Source organism: Apium graveolens, chromosome 3 (assembly GCF_009905375.1).
Source record: "Apium graveolens cultivar Ventura chromosome 3, ASM990537v1, whole genome shotgun sequence".
Classification (NCBI taxonomy): domain Eukaryota; kingdom Viridiplantae; phylum Streptophyta; class Magnoliopsida; order Apiales; family Apiaceae; genus Apium; species Apium graveolens.
In genome coordinates this window covers 36699411-36723813 of record NC_133649.1, presented here as the reverse complement: position 1 = coordinate 36723813, position 24403 = coordinate 36699411, and the positions used below count along the sequence as shown (strand labels likewise).

The window sequence follows — 24403 nt, the reverse complement described above, 5'->3', positions numbered from 1 at the left end:
TATTATTATCAAGATTGTCAATACTTATTTAGGGAATTATAATTTTTTATTTCAAAATCAGTTTTTATTATGTAAGATGTACTTTATATATATTTATAAAAATAATATGAAATATTAAATATTAAATATTGTGTTATAAACATATTTTAGTTATTTTTTTAATATAATATGTTTAACTGCTTATTAGTTATTTTTTTTTTAATTTTAGCTATCATATAATGTGATTAATAGTATTTGTATGTATAAATAATAAATAATATTAAAATTTGATTATATTATTCATAATTTTGAATATCCGAAAAATACCCGGTCTAATCCAAAACCCGACAGATTTGGATTTAGATAACCCGAAAATATTTGAATTTGGATTTGGATTTTACAATATCCAATCTGAACCTGACCCGGCCCCTGCCACTAGAGGTGGCCACTTGTGCGGGTTCGAACCGCCCGTCCGGGACCGGCTCGGTCTAAAACCCGAATTTATTCGGCCCGGTTCGGTCCGGTTCAAAACCGCACAAGTCGGTCGAAGTAACGAGCCGATTACGAATCGATTAACAAAAAACCAGGACCGAGCCCGCACGGACCGCATAGGAACCGCAACCCGCGAATAACCGCACGGCCCGCGAATTTCTTGCTTTGTGCAAAAATCTCATCCATAAATTCTTGGCTGATTCCATGATTGACAACATAAAAAAACCCACAATCCATGCAAGCCTAATAACCAATAACCAATCAAAAACTTATATACTCACTTTTAATTACTTTAAACTTCACTAATTTACTAATCAATAATCAACCAGAGGGTATACATAAATCACATCAAAACCAAAAAAAGAACAAATTAGATTAATCTTTTTCTGCAAAACCATAATTTCAAGAATTACAAGATCACACTAAATCCATAAATGTATTTTTTTTACTTTCGTCTTACAAGTAGATATTTATTCTTATGTGTTCTAGTAAATAAAAATGAATAGTAATAAATTAATAAAAGCAGCTCTAATACCAAGAAAGATAATAAAAGCAAAACACCTGTGAAGTTGTGATGTTTTTATATTTTATTCATTCATAACAACACTACCAAACTACCTAATTCATTTATTTATAAAGGCGCCTCTGTTTTTTAAGAATGGAGGGGACTAGGTTAGGCCCCCACTTGCGCACTAACAAATAACAATATTATAATTATAATATTCGCAGATTAGTAGTTCAATAGTAGTTCAGCCTGCAAAATGAGGGGAAACGGCGAATAACCCGCAGCCTGCAAAATGAGGGGAAACGGCGAGTAACCCGCACAGAAGCCCGCGAGTAACCCGCACAGAAGCCCGCGAATAACACGCATAACCGAGTACGAGTTTAATTTTCTCGGTTCAAGCACGGCCCAAGCCCGGTTCGTTCATTAACAGGCCGGTTCAGAGTCGATGTTTCGAGTATTCAACCCGTGTGCGGCCCGGCACGCACGGACCGCACAAGTGGCCAGGTCTACCTGCCACCTTCTGTAATTGTAATCCCTCCTTTATAAACTAATCCAACCCAATTTCAAAACCTCAGAAACTTAATTCTTATTCCTCACCAATGGCTGCTTAAATTTTATACTCTCAAATGGCTCTCTTTACTCACAATTATCAATACCTTCTATTTCAAAACCCTAATTCTCTTTTCAATTCTTCTTATGGATCCTACTCGTCGTTCTTCCCGGGTCATCGACCCGAAATTTCGCCAAGTCGGGTTTTTCGCTCCACAACCCGACCATACTCTGTCCGGTCCCTTCGACTCGCCGCCGGTGATGATCCCGCCGCCGCGCCGTGCTTACGGTGATGTAACACGCGCTATTCAAGTTCCGGTTGGGGAGTTTGATTATCGGCGATCGGAGTTTGATTTTGTGCGTATAGGAAGCTATGATCCGAGTGATTCGATGTCGTCGTTGTCGAGTCGGATTGGAGATGGTGAGTTTTCGGAGGATTCGGGGAATTGGATTCGCGGGAAGTTGCCAATGTCGCTTCCGAGTAGTGGATTTGATAGGGCGGTTCGGAATTTATCGAAAAAGAATCTTCACGGGTTGAGTTTCGGTATGAAGTTTAAATTTTGAGTTAGCGTATTAGTTGTATTTGCAGTTTTTATTAAATTGTTTACTCAACTTATGTTTTAGCTATTACTATTAGTAGTAGTATGGTATCCGGTACGTGTTTGTTTCGAATTGCTAGAATTTTCTGTGATATGATAACGATAGAAGGTGTTTTTTTTCATGAATTTTATGCTTTTTATTAATAGAATTTCATATTGTCTTTATTCATGGAACTAGGTTTTTTGAATGATATGTAGATTAAGAATTGAGAGATATTTCATTAGATTTGTCTTTTGAAGTTTAAGGCTAAGTTGCTTGTTGTAAAATTTGGTCTGTATTTCACACTAATAGATTAACTTCGCTCAGTTGTACCTCTGAATTGCTCTTTTTTGCGAGTTTGTATCCACCTGGCGAGTCAGACACGTGCTCAGCTGTGTCAGCTTGATGTCGCAAAGAGATTATTGAAAAGAAACAGTGTGGTAATAGTTTCTCGGTAATGTAAGTTGTCAACTTTCTAATTAGATGAAGTGTTGGCACCTATTCCCAGTCCTCTCCTTATTAGATATTAGATGTCTACTGATATTTGAAGATAAGATAAAATTGCATCTATAACATTAAGTTGGGTGATATATTGAACTCATCAAGCAACTCTTAGATGCCCTTCTGATATGTATATACCGATGCAGAATTTTTTGTAATAATTGAATTAGTTCTGATATTCCTTTATATGCATCATTGAACATTAAGTTTATAATTTGCAGAAAAAAATGGAGTTCCACCTGCTGAATTGTCATTGAAATCGGATTTAAATCCACTTAAAGAGAAAACAACAAAAGCTGAAAGGCGTGCATTGCAAGAAACTCAACGAGCCGCAAAAGCAGCTGGAAAAGGACTAATTGGTGCGTGTTAATTTGACCTTAGTATTTGATTTTCCCCAAAATGTTTCTAGGAATTTCTATACATCTTATGTTGGGGGCTTGTTCCCTTTTTAATTTTGAGGCTTGATATTTGTATATACTTATATGAGAATTCTACGATGTCAATATATGACACAGATAAACGAAAAGAAACAATGATCCATGAGGTAGTAGTCTTTTGGCTCGGGTTGTATATTACTATCTTGACCTTCTGACTAGATGAAGTGTTGGACATGTCCTATTCTATTCCTTTTCTGCTATAGATGCTTAAATAAATTTAAGTAGGTGTCTACTGATATATAATAAAAGATACCGATATTTAATAAAAGATATAACTGGGCATGTGTGATCAAGTTAAGGTGCTGCATTAAACTCAGCAAGTAGCTTTGATATGTCCATGTAGTATATTTAATTTGTACGTGGAAACTTTTGTACTAATTGGATTAGTTGTGCTTATTAGTTTATGATCTTTATATGCATCGTTGTAAAAGAGTATAACCTGTCCTGCAGAAAAAAATGGTGATCCGCCTGCTCAAATGTCCATGAAATCAGATTCAGTTCCGTTACAAGAAAAAACAACAAAGGCCGAGAGGCGTGCATTGCAAGAGGCTCAACGAGCTGTTAAAGCTTGTGGAAAAGGCTCAAGTGGTATGTATTTGACCTCGGAATGTGATGTCTTCGTGTTGTATGGTTTCTTATCACCACTAAGTTTTTGATTGATTCACTCCTATTCACCAAGTTTGCTGTAGGGGTTTCTAGAATTTTGTGCTCTTGTTTCTTCCCTAGTTATGAAGCTTATTATTGCTGTCAACTTTTAGAGTGAATGAAATGGTAGACATATCTTATTCCTAGTCCTTTCCTCCTATGGATTGGTAGATAAGTGTCTACATATACTTAACAAAATAAAAGGTATAATTGCACCTATTTAATTGATCTAAGGTATCGATGTGACCTCAACAAACACCATCTAAATTTTGATGTGGCATTTTTAGTTGTATATGAAGACATATGTACTTTACTTATGCTCATCAGTTTACATGCATTATTAAAGAAAAGATGTATATTACCTGCAGAAAAAAATGGTGACCTACCTGCTGAAATGTCCATGAAATCAGATTCAAAGCCTCGAAAAGATATAACTACAAAAGCTGAAAGGAGGGCGTTGCAAGAGGCTCAACGAGCTGCGAAAGCAGCTGGAAAAGGCTTAACGGGTATGTCTAGAAGTTAAACTTTAGAACATTATATTTTCATTTTGAATGTTTTTTTTTGCCTGTATGATAAAAGATTTATATCCCTGCTTTGGTGGAAGTTGACAAGTCTATGTCATATGCTTTCTTTTCACTCCCTTCATAATTTATCTATATGAATAATAACCTGGAATTGATATTGCAAAATGTGACTAAATCATTATCTGCATGTTCAAAGCTGAAGGGAAACTATCTGCTGCTGCTACTGGAAAAGAAGCATCTGTCCAGATTCGTGGAGTAAAGCATTCCAGACAAAAGAAGGATGTTTTAATGGCATCTTCTGAGAAGACGATAGGCGATCGACCTCCAGAAAAGGATAGGAAGAAGGAGGTGCCTACCCCTCGCATGCAGTTTGATGATAAAAGCCGGGTGGAGAAAGCTAAAAAGCATTCTGTAGTCAAACAAGTTGAAGCCAGAAATAGGGTTGACTTTTTTCTGCATTTGCCTCAATATGAGCGTGGAACTCAGCTTCCTGATCTGGAGACCAAGTTTTTTCAACTTAAACATATTCATCCTGCTGTCTACAAGGTATTACTTTATATCAGATAGTTGAATAGTTCTTTGTGATAACGTTTATATTTTAGCCAACCCTGACTTGAGTTTGAATTCTGATCTACAATAGTAGTTTTTCTGTTATATGTTTCCAATAGTTGAATGATGTTCCATTTGCCAGTATATTGCATATTTGGTTAGTGGTATCGTTTTAAAGGTCAAACTTGTTTAAGTTAAAATTAATATTGGATTTTTAAATGAAGTTCAGCTACTATGTGATGTTGAACTCACAAAAGGTGAGAAGTAATATGTGTAGGCCTTGTTTGTTCCAATGAACTTAACTATGTAACTGGACGTTCCCTACTACCTAAATTAGTTACTATGTTTGGTTTGACATCTTAGAAAGAAGACATACTAAGGAACTTAAATTTACACCAAAATACAGGAGCTTGGTCACCTAGCTGTCCTATGGTCAGCACAAGTGACAGACTTTTTTATTTTTATTATTTGAAAATTTTGAGTGATATAGTCATTTAATTTAACAAAATCAACTATGTAACTTATAGTTACACAATTGCGAAGCAAACATAAATAATTCGTCTTCAAAGGAACAATTAGTTGTAACTTATTCCCATTGATGTTTAATTTGCCAAAGGAAGGTCAGAATAGGCAAATGTAAAACAAACGAGGCCTTAGTTGATATTTGATAGGCCTATACTCTTGAAACAAATATTAATTATTAATATCTTGTAAAATTTACATGCAATAGTTGATTTCAGATTGGATTACAATATTTAGCTGGAGATGTCTGCGGGGCCAATTCTCGATGTATAGCTATGCTTCAAGCATTTCAGAAAGCCATCGAAGACTACTCTGCACCACTGGAGAAAACTGTTAACCGAGATTTGATAGCCAAGATCAATAGTTATGTTTCTTTTTTGATAGAGTGCAGGCCTCTCTCAGTAAGCATGGGAAATGCAATTCGATTTCTGAAGGCTCATGTTACTAAATTACCCCCGGACATTTCTGAGTCAGAAGCAAAAGCCTCTATAAGTTCAGATATAGATCGTTTCATTACTGAGAAGATAGTACTCGCAGACAGGATTATAGTAAAACATGCGGTTACAAAAATCAGGGACGGGGATGTTCTACTGACATATGGTTCATCTTCTGTTGTTGAAATGATTCTTCTACAGGCTCATGAACTTGGTAAAATATTCAGAGTTGTTGTAGTTGACTCGCGTCCTAAGCTAGAAGGTCAAGCACTAGTCCGCAGGCTGGTCCGAAATGGTGTGAGCTGCACATATACTCATATAAATGCCATCTCTTATATCATGCATGAGATCACAAAAGTTTTTTTGGGAGCTGCTTCTGTCTTGTCTAATGGAACAGTGTACTCGAGGATTGGGACCGCATGTGTAGCTATGGTTGCACATGAATACCGTGTTCCAGTCATGATATGCTGTGAAGCATATAAATTTCATGAGAGGGTACAGCTTGACTCGGTATGCTGTAATGAACTTGGTATGTTTTACAAACTCTGGAGCTGTCTTTATGTCTCTTTACTATTTTTGCAGTCTCTGTTGGAGCTGTCTTTATGTCTTAGCATTGTAAAATGTCTGTAGATGATCCAAGGGCTGTAAGTAAGGTTCCTGGGGAAGTGGATATACATTATCTTGATGATTCAGTGAAAAAAAATGGTCTTCAGCATCTGAATTTACTGTAAGCTGTATTTTACATATTCAGGAGAAAGTGAAAATCGATGGGGAATTTTCTTTTTTTGTTTATTTCTCTGTCATAACCAGAATGCCTTTCTATATTGTTGATTTTTTTGTATAAATGGAACAGGTATGACATTACTCCTTCAGATTACATATCAGTAATCATCACAGATTATGGCATGGTAAGTTGATGTAAACAGCTGATAATAATTACTTGATTTGTCATAATTTCTGCTAGAATTCTTTATCATTGCTTTATAAGATTTGTTCATCTAGTAATAAGAATTTTTAAATTACAGGCCCGAGGTAATTATATAGTACTTGCCAATTTACCTGCGGATCATTTATTTTGTTGAGACTAGGCAGCCTTGAGAACTTGCATGCATGCTTGTAATTGTTTTATTTTATCATATAGATACTATACCCTATTCTACTGAAAGTCTACCTGAATCTGTTTGTTAGATTGTTAACTGCTATTATATGCCAAGTTACCTGTTTGAATAAGATCAGACTTAATTTTATCAATATTATTATTAGATTTTTTAAGGTCACTTGATATTCTGGAAGAGCATGGGAATTCTCCAGGTGCTCTTGATTTGTATTGTTATTTATGTTTTTGGCTATAACCTAATATGCAACTCTTTGCTCGAGTTTCTGGTTTTAGCAATTTTTATAAGCATTCTATCAATGTGTGTTTAGAATTATGGAAAATTCGTTCGTTTAGTGGTTTTCTGATGTAGTGTAGCTAGGCACCAGTGCAATATATTATTAATCCTTTGTCACACTAGTGATGTCAGAATTGTATATTAAAGGCATATCAATTGTATCATTGGCATAATGCTCCGTTCTATTTTATGCAGATCCCAGCCACAAGTGTTCCTGTAATTATACGCGAGTATGGTGGAGAGTATCTTTTCACATAAACACTCAAGTTAGGCTTATTATAGACTGTGAATCTGTGATGATAACAGATATGTTCTGTGATTATTGATTATATTACATACATCTTTATTGTAATACCTATTCAGATATTAGTGTGAGAACTGAAGACCGATCCCATTCCCAAACAATGTCAATTTCTGTTCTGTGTTGGTTTCTGGACATAATTTATTACAATGGGTCTGTCTTGTTTTAATGTATAAAAATTTAAAACTGTTTCAAATAGGCTTGTCAATAGACGGAGATCTGATGGGGTTTGAGACTTGAATTTTAATGAGTAGATATGGATTGTACTAGAAAGAAGGCCGGACCACCAAGGATCCGATCTACAAGAAGCGTGTATGGATTTTACTTGAATATTTATATCATATATAAGATTATTTAATCATAAAATGTTACCAGTTACACAAAGAATCTTCACCCAGGGTTCCAGAGTTTTTTAGAAAAAGTAAAGGGATTACATTTTGCAGAAAAAAAATATATGGTACATAATTTTCTATTTTATATTCTCAAGTTCTTTAAGAAAAGGAGAGAATGTAAAAATATGTTGAAATATTTAATATAACTATTATTATAATTAATTTCTCTCTCTCTTGATCATCTTAATTTTGAAAAGAAAGTTTTGTAGCGTATTTGAAGCATATTTAAACTCTTTTCTATTCTCTCTTTTTTCATTAAAAATCTCGTGAACATAGTAGAGAAAATAAATTTTTAGATTTATAATATTTTTCTCATTCTCTTCAAATTTAAATTCCGGAACACAATGATTATCCTATTTTAAAAATGAAAGTTATCATCTTACTGAAAAAATAGGGGGGTTTTTAGCAGATAAATTTCTAATGTAGGTTAAGGGAAACCTGCTCGTGAAGGAGGCAAAATCAATATATAACGGGTTTGATGTGTGAAACAGTAGATTGTTATGAATTATCCCAAATCGTTTGTGTAAGAAACAATTTGCTAGTATATAATCAATCAATTCCATTAGTAGGAGCTATTTTGCAAGTAAATCAAAAGTGTAGTATTGTCCCCACTAGATCACGACCGCACGGATTTTTTTTTCGAGTCATTTTTAAAAAGGCCTCATGAGTCATATTAATGGAGTTATCTAACTGCTTATATTCTAAGAAAATACCTCTCTCACGAATGATGTGAAACAACTCCTAACAATCTCCCAACAATCTCACCATTCACATATCGTACTCAACACATGTAGAAATTGTGCGACTCCCCCTTAACCCATACTAAAAATCCAAATGGCCGTGACTCCTCCTACGCACATACTAGAAAGTCCAACTGCCTTCTGCTCGAGTCTATATTAGGTTAGTACATCTACCTTTTTCTAGGTCCATCTGAAATTATTATGATCCTTATAATATGAAGTTCTGATAACTTGGTCTTGATGAGTAGGACTAACTCTACATTAATATTATATTTTCCGCTCTTAGCGATTTTGCACGGATTTATTTTGGACACATCCCAAAAGATCTTATAATATTAGAGTTATTTGAACTGCTTATATGATAGCAATATGACCCTCACACAAATGACGTAAAACAACTCCTAACAATCTAGTCGAATAAGCGACCCTCGAAGAAGACCCTGGCCCCTTCACACATCGAGCTTCACATATATCGAATCTGCCACCTGATTGTGTGATATGGCCCCCTTAACCTGATAGTAGCCCACCTGACGCTTCATAGGTCCATTCTGTGAGCTCGTCTGAGATTATTATGGACCGTTACATAACCTGGAAATTATATTATATGTTGAGCTTGCTAAGCAGACTTAAATCTGCTTTAATTTCACTTTGAATCGAGTCTGCACGCATTTGATTTTAAGTAACTTCCAAAATGTCTCGTACTAATAAAGTTATCTAATTATTTATATTCTAGCAATTTGAATATACAAAATATATAAAGATAAAAAAATGAAAAACTCTCCAATATAAATCATTTTAGGCGCTATTCTTATTTTTTGTTGCGAGAAAGGAAAAACTAAATCATTCCATTAGGAAAATAAGAAATAAATTGTATTGGTATAAATCAAATAATAAAGAGAGAAAAAAGCGGAGGAATATGTATGATATTATATATATAATATTTGTGTCAGGGTTTAGGTTCTATTATTTAGATCGGTTTGGAAGTAAATAATCAAATTTAAACTAGTAAATAATCAAATTCAAACTAAAAAAATTGGGTTTTTTAATTAAAAAAACCAAAACCAAAATTGCAAAAAAAAAATTTGATATAAACAATTTGGATCGATTGATTCGGAACCGTCAGATAATTATGCTCAGCCCAGCACATTTCGTCTAAACTTGGTAGGCTTGTTATACTGCATGATTTAAAAGACCAACATATAATGTACCGATCAAATTGATATATTTGGGAGTTGCGTCATTTAATTTATTTCAAGATCAATAAATTTAAAGTTTACTGAAGTTGCTGAAAATATACACAGTTTTATATATATTTTTGTTTACCGGTTATAATCTATACTATACTATAATAACTATAATAACTGGAACGAGGTATAATTTGTAGTTTAGTTAACCCCTCATTTTGGTTATCCCTTTCCATCACGACCGTTGGATCTTCTTCATAAAATAATCAGAACCGTTATATCCAAATACTAAAAAAATACACTCCACAGGTTCTCAGGTTCGAATCCCGTCAACAACAAATATTTATATTATTATTTATAAAAATACATATAAGTTCTCAAGTTCGAATCCTGTTAACAACAAATATTTATATTATTTATAAAGATATATATAAGTTTTCAGATTCAAATCTCACTCACTAACAACAAAGATCTACATTATTATTTATGAATAAGATCTCATCAATCATATACTATTTGAACCTAACTTGAAATTATAATTATATAATCATTATTTAGTATTTAATTATTTATATAGAATTTTAATAAAATTATATGAAATAGAATTAAAAATATATAAATATTAACCAAGACCCGTGCATCGTACGGGTTGTAAACTAGTAATTAATAAAACGCGTTTATATTAGAAATTTCTTTCCAAAAAATAGCATATATTTTTCCTTTTATGGATACTCTCTCTACCACCGTGTGTGCACGTAAATATTTGCGAAACAATGTAGTACTACTAAAGTTATTGCTTACAAAATAGTTCTCCCCCCCTCTACGAATAGCTGGTGAACTAAACTAGCTTCTCAGTTCTCTGTCAAATTCGAGTGAGCACATCTTCACGGTGATATTTTCTTCAGGAAGCAAGGCACTCTACTAATATTGTCACATTACTTGATTTTTTTTACGAATCATGTAAAACTAAACTAAGTTCCGTAAGTATTAGACTGCATAAAATAGATAATGGGTAAGTTAGAAATTAGTTAAGGGTAGATTAGACATTTAATCTAGTTGATAGGTAGTTACTTCCCGCCTAAAAGTTTGTTCTTGTAAACTTGTATATAACTCAAAACAATCTGTACATTTTATTCATTCAATACAAGTTTCATTTTTCATATTGGAAATTCTTCATGGTATCAGAGCAGAGCAAGTAATCTCTGTTTCTTTAGTTTGTTACATCTTTTTCCGCCATTAAAGCTTCAATCAAGCTTTTTGTTTCATTCTTGTTTTTCGTTCTTTCAGTAGTAAAGTCCAGTGTTTCTATTTGCAACAATCATTCTACTGATTGTTGATAGTAATCATAGTAAAATTGATTGAAATCAATCATTTTACGATCATTTTCTTTTTCTATCAATCTCTCTCTGTGCGACATTTCATCAAACACTATGTCTACATCGACGGATAATTCTACAGATGCTACAAAAACTCCAGAATCTGATCTTGAAAGTTCATATCAATCAGTTACTTTGGATGCGAGTCATCCATTATATCTACATCCTTCAGATCATCCTGGTCAAGTTCTTGTTACTAGTGCCTTGAATGGTGAAAACTTCAATGAATGGAAAAGATTGATGTCTCTTGCACTTTCAGCGAAGAATAAGCTTGGTTTTGTTACCGGAAAATTCAAGGTTCCTTCGGAATCATCTTCTTATTTTACACATTGGCAGCGTTGCAATGATATGATAATTACTTGGCTTCTTAACTCTGTTGTTCCTGAGATTCGTTCTAGTCTCGTCTACATTGCTCTTGCAAGTGATGTTTGGGATGATATCAATATGCGTTTCTCTCAGGGTAATGGTCCACGCATTTTTGAGTTGAAAAGGGCTTTAAGCTCTCTTGCACAAGAAAATCTTACTGTTTCTGGATATTACACAAAATTTAAGATGTTTTGGGATGATCTGCTTCAAGCATCTAGTATTCCTAAGTGTGTATGTGTCTGCCTCTGCAAAGCTAAGAAGCAACATGAAGAATCTGAAGAGGTTATAAAAGTTACTCAGTTTTTGATGGGATTAAATGAAGTTTATACTAATATTCGTGGTCAACTCCTTATAATGAATCCTATCCCTCCACTAACAACTGTCTTGTCACTATTACAACAAGAAGAATGCCAGAGAAATTATGTAGCTCTGTCAAACACTACTGTTGAGTCTGCTGCTCTTATGAGTAAAGCTAGGTTTCCTAGATCTGATTTTAAGAAAACTGATGTTAAGAAGGAGGTTTAATCTGGAGTGCACTTATTGTCATGGAAAGAATCATACTAAAGATCGTTGTTTTCATTTGATTGGTTTTCCACCAAGAAATAAGCAAAATGTTGCTCCTGCTAAGACTAATCATCAGGAGAACAATTTTGTTGCTCAAATTGCTGCTTCATCCACAGTGCCAACCTCTACTGACAAAGTTGAAAGTTCTGCTGGTCCTGAAAACTCTGCTGGAAATTGTTTGTCTGATATTCAGTATCAACAGTTGTTGAATCTTCTAAATCAAAGTCAATTGTCTCAAACAAACTCTGAACCACCTCAATCAGTACTCTGTCTCATTCATGTTCATATCTGACTTCTGTATGCCTTGTTAATTGTCATGCCTCTAGAGATTGGATTCTTGATTCAGGAGCAACAGATCACATTGCATGTTGTCATGATTTGCTCTCAGATCTTCTTGCTTGTGATATATATGTTTGCCTAATGGAGAGTTTACAAAGGTTAAACTTAAAGGAACTATAGTGTTAACATCTGAACTTACTCTTTATGATGTTCTTTTGGTACCTAGTTTCCAATTCAACTTGAATTCTGTCAGTAAACTGACTTTTTCTGTGTCTTGCACACTTCATTTTTTGTCTCATCTGTGTGTTATTCAGGACTGTACAATGAAGAAAATGTTGGGGATTGGTAAACTCCAAGGTTCACTGTACAAGTTACTTCTACCAACTTCATCACAATTCACTCCTCTGTTTCCTCAAGTTTCAGCTCACTGTAATGCTGCTCACTCGGACACTTCAAAACTTTGGCATTCTAGATTAGGTCACATACCTTTTCCTGTAATGCAGAAGATTAGTGCTATTGCTACTCAAGTTGAGTCCTGTAGTTTTATTCCTTGTGATGTTTGTCATTTTGCTAAACAAATCAGGTCTTCTTTTCCGGCTAGTACTAGTCATTCTACCGAACCTTTTCATTTGTTACATTGTGATTTGTGGGGGCCTTACAAGTATAAGACATATTTTACTTGTAATTCTTTTCTTACTATAGTGGATGACTGTAGTAGATGTACCTGGACCTTCTTGATATCAAATAAATCTCAAGTATTCTCAATTTTTTCTAATTTTCTGATTCACATTAAGAATCATTTCAAAGCCTCAGTTAAAATTGTGAGATCTGATAATGGCTCAGAATTTTTTATAAAGATCTTACAAAATTGTTTCAGTCTTATGGAATTGATCATCAAAGTTCTTGTGTTGAGACTCCTCAACAGAATGGAAGGGCTGAAAGAAAACACAGACATCTTCTTTTTGTTGCAAGAGCTCTCAAATTCAATTCAAAAGTTCCAATTCATTTTTGGGGAGATTGTTTACTCGCTGCCACTTATATGATAAACAAAACTCCATCTAAAATCTTAAACAACTTATCTCCTTATGAAATACTTTTTCATAAACCACCTCTCTATGATCATATGAGAGTATTTGGTTGTCTTGCATATGCTTCTACCTTGTCTAAGAGAGCAGATAAGTTTGCTCCAAGAGCAACTAAATGTGTGTTTATTGGATATCCTCAACATCAAAAAGGCTACAAACTCATTAATATTGAAACAGGTCATAAGTTTGTGTCTACAGATGTTGTCTTTTATGAGAATGTTTTTCCCTATACTACATCTATTTCTATTACTTCAACCATGTTTCCTTCAGATTCTTCTTTTATTGATGATTTAGTATTGTCAAATACTCCATCTTCTGCACATCCTGAGCTGGAACATCATCATTCTTCTTCTATTTCACATGATTCACATCATTCTCATGATAATTCACCTTCTACTAATTCTCATCTTGATAATTCTCATGATTCTGATAACGCTGATCATATATCTTCTTCTGATAGTGGTTCTGCTACAGTATTACCTATACCTGAGCAAAGTTCTAGACCTATTAGAGTAAAACAGTTACCAGTTAAGTTCTCAGATTATACAAGTCTTCCAACAATTCTTAATAAGACTTGTGCCACAACTGTTACATATCCACTTCATATTGTTGATTCCGTGCAAGGTTTTACACCAACTTATCAGCTTTTGTAGCAAATTCCACTGTCATTCCTGAACCCTTATTTTATTCTCAAGCTATAAAAGATTCTAACTGGTGTAAAGCAATACAATTAGAACTGAATGCTTTGGAAGCCAATAATACTTGGCAAATTACTTCTCTTCCTCCTGGCAAGAAGGCAGTGGGTTGTAAATGGATTTATAAAAGTCAAGTATAAATCTGATGGTACTTTGGAAAGATATAAAGCCAGATTGGTGGCTCAAGGTTTTACACAAACAGCAGGAGTGGATTATTTTCAAACCTTTGCACTAGTAGCTAAAATGGCCACTGTCAGACTGGTACTATCCATTGCTGCTATTCAAAACTGGCATATTAATCAGTTGGACATTACCAATGCTTTTTTAAATGGAGACCTTCATGAAGAAGTGTACATGAGATTGCCTCCAGGTGTGCCTCTTCCTGCTTCTTTTGTTGGCACTAATCCTGTCTGCAAACTGATTAAATCTATCTATGGTCTAAGACAGTCCCCAAGAGAGTGGTTTGATAAGTTTTCTGATGCTGTTATCCAATTTGGCTTTACACAATCAAGGGGAGATGCTTCTATGTTTTATCTACATTCAGTTACTTCAGTTACAGTATTGCTGGTTTATGTTGATGACATAATACTGACTGGTTCTTGTGTCAAGCAAATTGGAAAAATAAAAGAGTTTCTTGCTTCTAAGTTCAAACTGAAAGATTTAGGACACTTGAACTATTTTCTTGGACTTGAAATAACAAGGTCTTTAGAAGGCATATATATACATCAAAGGAAGTATGCAATGAATTTGCTGGAGAATACAGGCCTATTGGCTGCAAAACCAAGTGCTATAACCATGGAAGCTCAACATAATCTCCAGTCTGATTCTGGAACAGCTTTGCCTGATGCTATGCAATACAGAAGATCAGTTGATTTACTTGACAATTACCAGACCAGACATTTCTTATCCAGTGCATATATTGAGTCAGTTTATGGTTGCACCAACAGATGTTCATTGGAAGGCTGCACTGAAATTAGTAAGGTACATAAAGGGTAATCCTGGCCAAGGTCTGTTTTTATCAGCTAAAAGTCCATTAAAATTGAAAGCTTTTTGTGATGCTGATTGAGCTACATGTCCTATGACTAGAAGATCATTGTCTGGATACTGTGTCATGTTGGGAGATTCACTTATTTCATGGAAATGCCAAAAGCAGAATACAGTAGCAAGATCTTCTGCAGAGGCAGAATACAGAGCTTTGGCAACTACACTATGTGAAGTCACTTGGTTATACAATCTACTCAAAGAAATACATTTCAAGATTCCTACACCAGTTCCTATGTATTGTGATAATACATCTGCAATTCACATAGCTGAAAATTCAGATCTGCATGAGAGGACAAAGCATATCGAGCTGGACTGTCATTTCATCAGAGATAAAGTCAAGGAAGGGTTGGTGCAACCTGTGTACTTGTCTACCAAACAGCAACCAACTGATCTACTTACTAAACCTCTGACAGCTGCAAGACTAACGTATTTATTGAGCAAATTGGGAGTTCGAAACATGTTCAGACCTGCCAATTTGAAGGAGGGTATTAGACTGCAAAAATTAGATAGTGGGTAAGTTAGAAATTAGTTAAGGGTAGATTAGACATTTAATCTAGTTGAGAGTTAGTTACTTCCCGCCTAAAAGTTTGTTCTTGTAAACTTGTATATAACTCAAAACAATCTGTACATTTTATTCATTCAATACAAGTTTCATTTTTCATATTGGAAATTCTTCAGTAAGTTTATAACAAAACAATGCTATTGCGTTTTTTCGGATACTCTAGCCATGATTAATTATCATGAAAAGGGTATGAAATGTGAAGTGAGGGTTAGTTGTTAATGGAAGGGCCAACTCCCTTGTCTGGAGAATTTCATTCACCCTCGTACCTAGGTGCAACAAACTTGAATGTACATCAATAAGGTGCTAGTAATTTGCTTTTTACGATGATTATTACTAGGATAAGTATATACAGGTATGTAGATCAATAAATTGCTACTAATTTTATTTTCTATGATAATTACATAAGCATATAAAGGTACAAATTATATGAAGACCAATAAACTGCTGCTAATTTATTTTTTACCATGATTATTTATGTAATAAGCATGTAGAAGGACACGCCCTATCTGTGTGACCACAAAGAAAAGGATAATAATCATGATGATAACATATTGTATTCAATAGCTTGTCGGATTGATACACAACTTGTTTGGTCAGAGAAGCAAGTACAAGAAGGGAGATATTCAGAAGATTTACAAGTATAATGCCTAGAACTAGATCAGATGAAATGTTAAAACGGAAGTAGATGAAGATGGTACAGGAGCCTCTTCTTCTAACCCCGAGTCCTGATCCTAAAGGAGGTTTCAGATCCATACCATTCATTTTAGGTAAGAATCAACCACAAAAATAAGAAAGTCTTTATTTTATTGAATATCTACAAAGTCTTTGGTTCTTTGGGCAGCAAATGCGTCGTTTGAGAGACTGGCTAGTTCTGGGTTGTCACCAAATATGATAAGATACTTGATGAATGAATATCATATGAATGTCACAACTGGAAACAACATCATTCTTCTCTGGTCGGCAGCTACCAATTTCCTACCAGTTGTCGGGGCTTTCATTGCTGATTCTCTCTTGGGTCGATTTCAAATGATTGGACTTGGATCTATTTTTAGCTTACCGGTAATGCATCATTATTTTTCAATTTGAAGTATTAGGTAAATGCCGCTTCCTGCATATAGCTATTGCATGTAGCATGTTTTCTAATTTCCACATTTGTAAAAGGGAATAACTATGCTATGGCTAACAACTCTTATCACACAAGCAAGACCACCTCCTTGCATCGGATCTGTGGAAACAACTCGCATCGCCTCAAATTTCCAAATGATTCTCCTATTTTCTTCCTTCGGCCTCCTTTCTATAGGGGCAGGGGGCATCAGATCATCTTCGTTAGCCTTCGGTGCAAACTAATTGGCAAAAGATGTAAACCTAGCCAGTTCTAGGTCTTTACAGAGTTTTTTCAGCTGGTGGTCCTGGCTTCAAGCTGTACTCGTATATATTCAAGACAAAATGGGATGGAAAATTGGATTTGGGGTTCCTGTAGTGCTTATGTTCTTGTCAGCACTTTCTTTCTTTGTGGCTTCTCCCTTCAATGTCAAGCTAAAGAGTAAATCAAGCTTGATCACCGGATTTTTTCGAGTGATTGCAGCCGCATACCACAATAGACATATGGATTTACCATCAGACACCAGACATGTTTTGTTTCATCACAAGGAGGATTCCAAAACAATTGTCCCCAGTGAGAAGCTTAAGGTATCATTATTTTCTCCTTTCTGGATGCTCTATTTTGAAATTTGAGTATCCACCGCAAAATCCTAAAAGTTCACTTATTTATAGGTTTCTTATTAAAGCTTGCCTAGTTAAAGATTTCCAGGAGCAAGAGAGAGCAGCTGATGGAAAAACTAGCAAAAGCCTCGCGAGGAATATTTGTACAGCAGATCAAGTGGAGGAATTGAAGGCGCTACTAAAGGTGATTCCTTTGTGGTCTACAGGGATGATAATGTCTATAAACATGGATCAGCCTTCTTTTCCTTTACTCCAAGCAACTTCAATGGATCGCCATATTACTTCGAACTTCAAAATCCTTGCCGGATCTTTCGGAACAATAGCAACCTTAGCTCTCACACTATGGGTGGTACTTTATGATCCAGTCATTATTCCCCTAGGGTCTAAAATCATGGGAAAACCTATTAGCCTTGCGATCAAGCAAAGAATGGGCATGAGGAAATTTATTTCCTTCGTGGCTGTGGCAGTATCAGCTATTGTTGAGGGTATTCGAAGGGATCGGGCAGTTAAAGGGGGAAATCTTAATGAACCAGAAGCAACAGTACAGATGTTTGCAATATGATTAGTCCCACAAAATTATCTAAGTGGCATTGTGGTAGCTTTAAATGCTGTTGCTCTGATCGAGTTCTTCTATAGAGAATTCCCTGGCAGCATGTCTAGCATATCATCCACTATGTATGGAGTTGGAATGTCAGCTGGAAATTTGATAGCTAGTTTTTTTATTGAGTATCATTGATAATGTTACTGGAAGAGAAGGGAAGGCAAGTTGGATTTCGAGTAATATTAATAAAGGTCACTATGATTACTATTACTGGATTCTAGCTGGATTGAGCCTGATTAATTTGATGTACTTTATTCTTTGTAGCTGGGCATGGAACCAGGAATGTCAAGCACCGAATGAGAGATGACATCTCGTGTCAAAAAAATAAAGTTAATTGGCATGACAACCCTACTTTGATCTATCAACATAGATAGATATATGTACACCACTTTTACTATCTTAATGTACAAAATTTTATAGTTAGATGTTCTCCAGCAACTAATGTTAAAATAATATTGCCATCGACTAATGTTAAAATCATCTTGCCATCACACACACATGTGATGGTCAGGTCAAACTTCAAGTAACTCATAAGACAATAAAGCATGAATTCTCCTCCAACCGATGCCTAGGACACCACTACTAATTAAATTGCTTATTTCAGGCTTCATGTTTAACAGAATCAACTTCTACTCTGCTGTCTTTTACTAAGGAAGATAGAATATGGCAAGTCATGCTAACGATTACAAAATGATGGCATTATAAAAATAGCAGTCAACGATTTATCTGTGAAAATGTTAAGTAATCCCAATATTAAGCATATAATAGTTTGAATTAAGCAATATGTCCATTTCCTGGGTCTCAATGCAAGAAAGGTGCATATTAGAATTCAGAACATAGATACATAGAAGATGACAACTGCGAATATAATGAAGCCATAGAACACAACAATATCTCACATAAGGCAACTAGCAACACTGATTTCACTTGGCTGAACATAAAAAGAAATGGGGAACCTACTGATCCTTGTACCTCTTCACTACTTCCTCCATACTTTTTATATCTTTGTAATACTTGCAGATACGGTAGATACACCTACGCCAAACAAAAATTAACAGATCTTTTTAGTGCTGCAAGAACAAATAGAGAATCAGAGATAGGATTACACAATTGTGTTTATGTACCAATAGAGAAGGCATGCTGAAACACAGAGAATTACATTCCTTTGAGACTTGTATATCTGCACAACACCATCATCAGTACAGGATCAGAAACATTAGATTTCGTATGATACGAACACACAAACCAAACAGAACTCCCAGTCCCATAAAAATTAGAAAATTTGGATAAATTGTTTTACTAGACTCACTGAGCTTCATGCGGTCCAATATAAACTTTAAACCAACAGCATGTACTTATCAGCTAATTAATGTAAAATAAATATAAAGCCCAAGCATTTTTAGATCTACAAAGATAAATAGCTTGGTAAAGTAGAAGTGTAGAAATAATGTAGGATAAGCTTGCCCAGTTACAAACTGGTAATCAAAAAAGATTTCATGACTTTAAAGCATTCAACTAAAATTTCAATTGAATTGCAACTATTAATTACAACTATTATTCAGTGTAAGATATCAAATCCTTAGAAAACACCTCATATTGCGCCGGGGGGGGGGGGTGGAAGACCAGTAAAGGGAGGCTTAATGTGCAAAGCCAATTTCCCTGGCTAAAGATATGTTGTATGTAGCTAACCAGGATACCAATTTCTGCCTTCTAGATGCATATAATGAGAATCATCACTCATAACATTACTACAATGTGTTTTAATTAACCATATACATCTTAGACTTTAGTTAAGAAAGGAGGGACTATAATAATGATACATGCACTTTCTGTTGATATAATACAAACAAATAAATAATGGGAAAACATATGGAAAGAATATAGGTAATAAGGAGATTAATTCAACAATAGCATATTGAATAACAAAAAAAGAGAAAGTAGGAATTTAGCACTCTGTTTGGATGGAAAATGGAAGTAATAGTATAGGGGGCAAGGAATAAATATAATAAATACAACTACAAATTAAAACATAGTTTACTCCATTTGACTTATTCCATACCTTCCGACCAAGTGAAGCATAGATCTTAAAGTAATTATAGCATTTCCTAAGCAAATTAAGTTCGCACAACAAGCTAGTTTTACTTTTATTATATGCCTATATTATAAGAAAATGGCAAAATTTATCCAATCACATATTTCAAAAAAAACTTACATTAAAGCAACACATGTGAACGATCAATATATTACATGACATCTTCCCAAAAATGTATGCCTAGCATCACAAATTCTTCGTAACATCACTATACTTGATCTTTTAGTCGTTTATATTGCAAAGACTTCACCGGGAGAAACACCACAATGACGACCTTGAAATTGCAATAACAATACAAGTTCTAATTTCGAAAATCCAGTTACGAGTACCAAAAATGCTATTGCATACTTGTGCACACCATAAATAAGCTGAATTACAAACTCCTGATCAAAATCAAAAACTAATTATGGCATATCCAAGCCACCAATTGGAATTTCACGCATACAAACTGAAAACAAGCACATCAACATTATAAAGTCCGAGCCGGAAACTAACAAAATACAAAAAAACAGATGACAGTAAAACAATACGCCTTTCTAAAAACAAAATCAAACATAACTATTATCAAACAAATTATACACATTGTAAGCACAGATTGAAGAAAGATATAATTACAGCTTTTTCATAGCGATCTCTCTCAGCAGCAGTGCAGATCTCGCCAGTACACATCAATCGATGCTCGTTCTTCCAATAGATATCTGAAATACATTACACAGGCAGTTATATATAGAGAGAGGGGGAGAGAGGGAGGGAGATGGAGAGGGAAAGGGAGAGAGAGAGAGATGGAGGGAGAGAGAGAGAGGGAGGGGGAGAGAGAGGGAGAGAGGGAGGGGGAGAGAGAGAGGGGGGGGAGAGAGAGAGAGAGAGAGACCTAGGAGCTGAAAGCCAGCAAAAGGAACAACGAACATAGCAGGTTGAAGAACGAGAGAGACGAGAGAAACAATGGCGGATTTGATAGCTTTAGGGGTGGGTAGAGTGACTAAAAGAGCGATCGCCGCCTCGGCGGCAACCACGTAGGTCAGTATCATCCATTGGAGGGCCATGGCTTTCTTCACTCTCTGATATTTTCTTCTGGTCTCACCTTTCAACTGTCTTAATTGGTGTGTTGTGTGTAGAGCCGGCCAAATGGGCGGGTTCGAACCGCTCATTCGGGACCGGCTCGTATCGAAACCGGAGAAAATTCGGACCGAACCGGGCCGGTTTAAACCCGCCCAACTCGCTAAACTATACGAACCGAGTACGAATTTCATTTTAACAACCCGGGACCGCTCGAGCCCGCACGAGCCCGCACGAAGCCAAGCCCGCACGAGCCGCACGGACCAGGCAACTCGCACAGCTCGCACGGCCCGCACGAGCCCGCGGGTTGTTTTGTTTAGTAAAGTACACATTTGTTTAGTTGTTTTGTTTCTCTCTGTAATTCATATACATAATCTCTGTTTTTATTCATTTGTAATATTTGTAATATTTTTAAATTCATAAAATTTATATGAGGTGTCGTATTCTTTCAATCCAAAAAATTAAAATAATAAAATTATTATTTTACCAAATAAAAAAAATTGAAGTAATTATGAAATATGAAATATATTATTTAACAGAAAATTTTAAAAACACAAAGTCCGAATTATTTGCTATGCAGAACAGCGGGATAGCAGAAAAATTAAAGAAAAATTAAAAAACACAAATATTGGTGATTCACGAGTAGTGTTTAGTACTCCTCCAGTGGTGTGTGTACTCTACACATACTGCTAGTATAGTGCCACTTGGGCTGCCCACGTATGTCACTACGATACACATGCACATATCTCGATAACTTTTTTAACGGGGGATATTTAATGCTAGCTGGGAGTCATCTACTCACCGTGTACTCCGAAAGATATTGTACACCACGACGAAAAGAGAACATTTAATGTACGTGTTTGGGGTGTTTTTTCAAATATTAAAAAATAGCACAAAAGTTTAAAAAATGAACAGCCGATATTCCTGAACAGCCAACCCGCCCGCCAACCCGCCAACCCGCCAACCCGCCTGCAACCCGCCTGTTCAACGAGCCGAATACGGTTTACGGTTTGTCAGCTCAGCCCAGCCCGGCCCGGTTCGTTCACCTCCCAGTGCCGGTTAAGTGCTCAATTTTTACGGTTCCAACCCGCTTCCAACCCGGCCCGGACCGCCCGACCCGCACGGTTGGCCACCTCTAGTTGTGTGTATTTAATTTGTTATATGTATGAATTATGTATGTCGATTAATTGAAGGTTCTTTTCTTCGGCCAGAAGTCAGTTTTGACTTTTAGGTGACAAAAATGGAGTCCGTTTCTTCGATTAGGCACTTTAAAACGATGCCCTCAAAAACAGATCCATTGTCATTTCAAATAATGGATTCAATTCTCTCGTTCAACTGAAATTATTAAAAGTCTAATTCTAATTATTTTAAAAAAAAATTATACGTATTACCCTTAAGTTAGATAGATGAGATATGTGCTGAAATTCAAATTTATAGTGCTACACTCTGTTACTTTATTACTCCAAAGAATTGACACAAGCAATTATAGATATATAAAAATACATGTAGTATTATTTAGGATTCATTTTTATAATAATATTTTTAAGGAATATGTAGTACACCTGAAACGAGTTGGTAAGAAACACCAGAAGAAGAGTCTTGCTATTCCGTGCCTCGCATGAAAAATTACCACGAATCTATCAGGTTGGTCATATCTGGAATGAGTTGTATACTTGTATATGAAGCTTTTCTCTTTTAGGTCATGGCAACGTGAAAAGCTTCTTTATGGACGCAACAGGATCATCCACCTGCAGAGAAAACACAGTGCTTGCTTTAAGATTTCATATTCCAAGTAAAATTTCCATGCCACAAAAAATAATTCAGAATGCTAAAACCTGAATATTTATATTACATTATTTGGCTCTGGCATGTGTACATATAAGCACTACATTAAGCAATACCATATTTTAGCCTTCTTCTTTAGTTGAAGTACTACATTATAATGTTCACAAATGAAATGAAAATGGCCTGCTAGCAATAAACAATACAAGGTTCCTTGCTCCTTGATGGATACAGTTATTATTATGAACCTAGACTCCTGTGATCATGCATTTTCAATTATTATCTGCATTTCGGAAGGAAGAAACAACATTTTATACTTCAATATTGAGATAAACTCTAAAAGTTCAAAATTTTATTTATTCCAAGGTTTAAAATTATTAACTTGGTGGCTTCTCCCAAACATTAAGTAGTTTTTATTTTGAATTGTTGATGTGGCAAGGATGACTATATCCATCAGTGTTGTTGCTATAGCTAAATTATAAAATTTAATTTACAATATAATGAATCCAATACCTAGCTTAATTGAATTCGTTAATGCATTATGTAATGAAGAAAGGAGAAAAGCAAACTCTTATTGCCTCAATCAAGGAAGGTAACGGAGAATGTGCTACTGAAGGTGAAGATAACTCCTTTTGACGCTGGAGAGCAGACAGTGTTTGTTTCCAGCCAGGTGGAGAAGTACCATTTAATGTGATCCAGGGGCAAAAATGCCTGTGCTGCCTGATTGGATCAAAATCCATTCTTTCAAGCACTGGTGATTTCTTCATTTCCCAAACTGAAAATAAATTATACAAAAGCTTGTCAACGATATTCAAAGTAAATTTTTGGATACAATCGGTAAAAAAAACTAAAAGGTTTGAGCACCATATTTTCAAATTAAATTAAGAAAGGTTTGGGCACTGATTTTTAAATCAATTTAGAAAGGTTTGGCCACCAACTCAAAATAAGATGGTGCAATCAAAGAAGTCAGCTTGAGAGTAAAATTTATCAATACTCATCTTATTTAGATACGGTCCTCTCAACATGTACCCTAACAGTGTGAGTGTGTGACTGATAGTGTCAATGCTAGACATCTTCTAGTTTAGGATCACGAACATGAAATAGGACTGCCTATGAATACAATCAGCCATTAATACATGAAATTGAAACAGAGTGTGCGAATAACGGTGCGCGAGTATAACTGTGAAAAACAGAAAATAAACGAAAGAGATAAGGATATAAGAGAGTTCTCGAGTCCAGTCGAAAGAAACTGTCTCCTTAAAGCTATTTCGCCTCTCACCGTATGTGCGAGCCGACAGCCTCCCAGGATAAAACGAGAAGACGGTGTCGTTATACAAATAGCACCTTCGGCGAGTTAGAACAGAGCAAGAAACTATCACCGACCAGAGAGAGAAATATAGGGTTTGTGTTCAGAGACGGCTGTGTGTGGTATCGTATGAGATTATATTTACCCTA

At 35.4% G+C, this 24403-nt stretch overlaps 3 protein-coding genes and 1 long non-coding RNA gene across 4 annotated transcripts; 3 read left to right on the top strand and 1 right to left on the bottom strand.

Moving 5' to 3' along the window:
• The first annotated feature begins 1537 nt into the window (after positions 1 to 1537).
• LOC141712138 (uncharacterized) lies at positions 1538 to 7534 on the top strand. The gene is made up of 9 exons (XM_074514954.1): positions 1538 to 2069; positions 2827 to 2964; positions 3493 to 3630; positions 4056 to 4193; positions 4408 to 4757; positions 5501 to 6245; positions 6347 to 6443; positions 6570 to 6624; positions 7303 to 7534. Exons 1-9 carry the CDS (start codon positions 1673 to 1675, stop codon positions 7363 to 7365), a joined length of 2121 nt encoding a protein of 706 aa, XP_074371055.1. The 5' UTR covers positions 1538 to 1672; the 3' UTR covers positions 7366 to 7534.
• Positions 7535 to 11154: 3620 nt separating this feature from the next.
• On the top strand, positions 11155 to 14047 carry LOC141714118 (uncharacterized). The gene is made up of 4 exons (XM_074517654.1): positions 11155 to 11985; positions 12107 to 12292; positions 12624 to 12866; positions 13187 to 14047. The coding sequence occupies exons 1-4, from the start codon at positions 11155 to 11157 to the stop codon at positions 14045 to 14047; spliced, it is 2121 nt and encodes a 706-aa protein (XP_074373755.1).
• Positions 14048 to 15633: 1586 nt separating this feature from the next.
• Positions 15634 to 17895, top strand: LOC141712137 (uncharacterized). The gene is made up of 4 exons (XR_012571530.1): positions 15634 to 16462; positions 16537 to 16754; positions 16857 to 17384; positions 17469 to 17895. It is a non-coding gene; the product is annotated as an uncharacterized LOC141712137 (long non-coding RNA).
• An 858-nt stretch (positions 17896 to 18753) lies between these two features.
• On the bottom strand, positions 18754 to 21224 carry LOC141712136 (uncharacterized). The gene is made up of 4 exons (XM_074514953.1): positions 20982 to 21224; positions 20726 to 20808; positions 19143 to 19198; positions 18754 to 19053 (listed from the first exon to the last, which is right to left on the bottom strand). Exons 1-4 carry the CDS (start codon positions 21151 to 21153, stop codon positions 18975 to 18977), a joined length of 390 nt encoding a protein of 129 aa, XP_074371054.1. The 5' UTR covers positions 21154 to 21224; the 3' UTR covers positions 18754 to 18974.
• Between the last annotated feature and the right edge of the window lie 3179 nt (positions 21225 to 24403).

What these genes read in the sequence shown, in the direction of transcription:
- LOC141714118 (XM_074517654.1), top strand. Translation starts at nt 11,155, where the DNA reads ATGTCTACATCGACGGATAATTCTACAGATGCTACAAAAACTCCAGAA. An exon ending in AAACTGATGTTAAGAAGGAG is followed by an intron (nt 11,986 to 12,106) that starts GTTTAATCTGGA and finishes ACTAATCATCAG; the next exon opens with GAGAACAATTTTGTTGCTCA. An exon ending in ACTCTGAACCACCTCAATCA is followed by an intron (nt 12,293 to 12,623) that starts GTACTCTGTCTC and finishes TGTGTTATTCAG; the next exon opens with GACTGTACAATGAAGAAAAT.
- LOC141712138 (XM_074514954.1), top strand. Translation starts at nt 1,673, where the DNA reads ATGGATCCTACTCGTCGTTCTTCCCGGGTCATCGACCCGAAATTTCGC. An exon ending in AGCTGGAAAAGGACTAATTG is followed by an intron (nt 2,965 to 3,492) that starts GTGCGTGTTAAT and finishes CCTGTCCTGCAG; the next exon opens with AAAAAAATGGTGATCCGCCT. An exon ending in TTGTGGAAAAGGCTCAAGTG is followed by an intron (nt 3,631 to 4,055) that starts GTATGTATTTGA and finishes TATTACCTGCAG; the next exon opens with AAAAAAATGGTGACCTACCT.
- LOC141712136 (XM_074514953.1), bottom strand. Translation starts at nt 21,153, where the DNA reads ATGGCCCTCCAATGGATGATACTGACCTACGTGGTTGCCGCCGAGGCG. An exon ending in TGCTGGCTTTCAGCTCCTAG is followed by an intron (nt 20,809 to 20,981) that starts GTCTCTCTCTCT and finishes AATGTATTTCAG; the next exon opens with ATATCTATTGGAAGAACGAG. An exon ending in TCAGCATGCCTTCTCTATTG is followed by an intron (nt 19,054 to 19,142) that starts GTACATAAACAC and finishes TGTTTGGCGTAG; the next exon opens with GTGTATCTACCGTATCTGCA.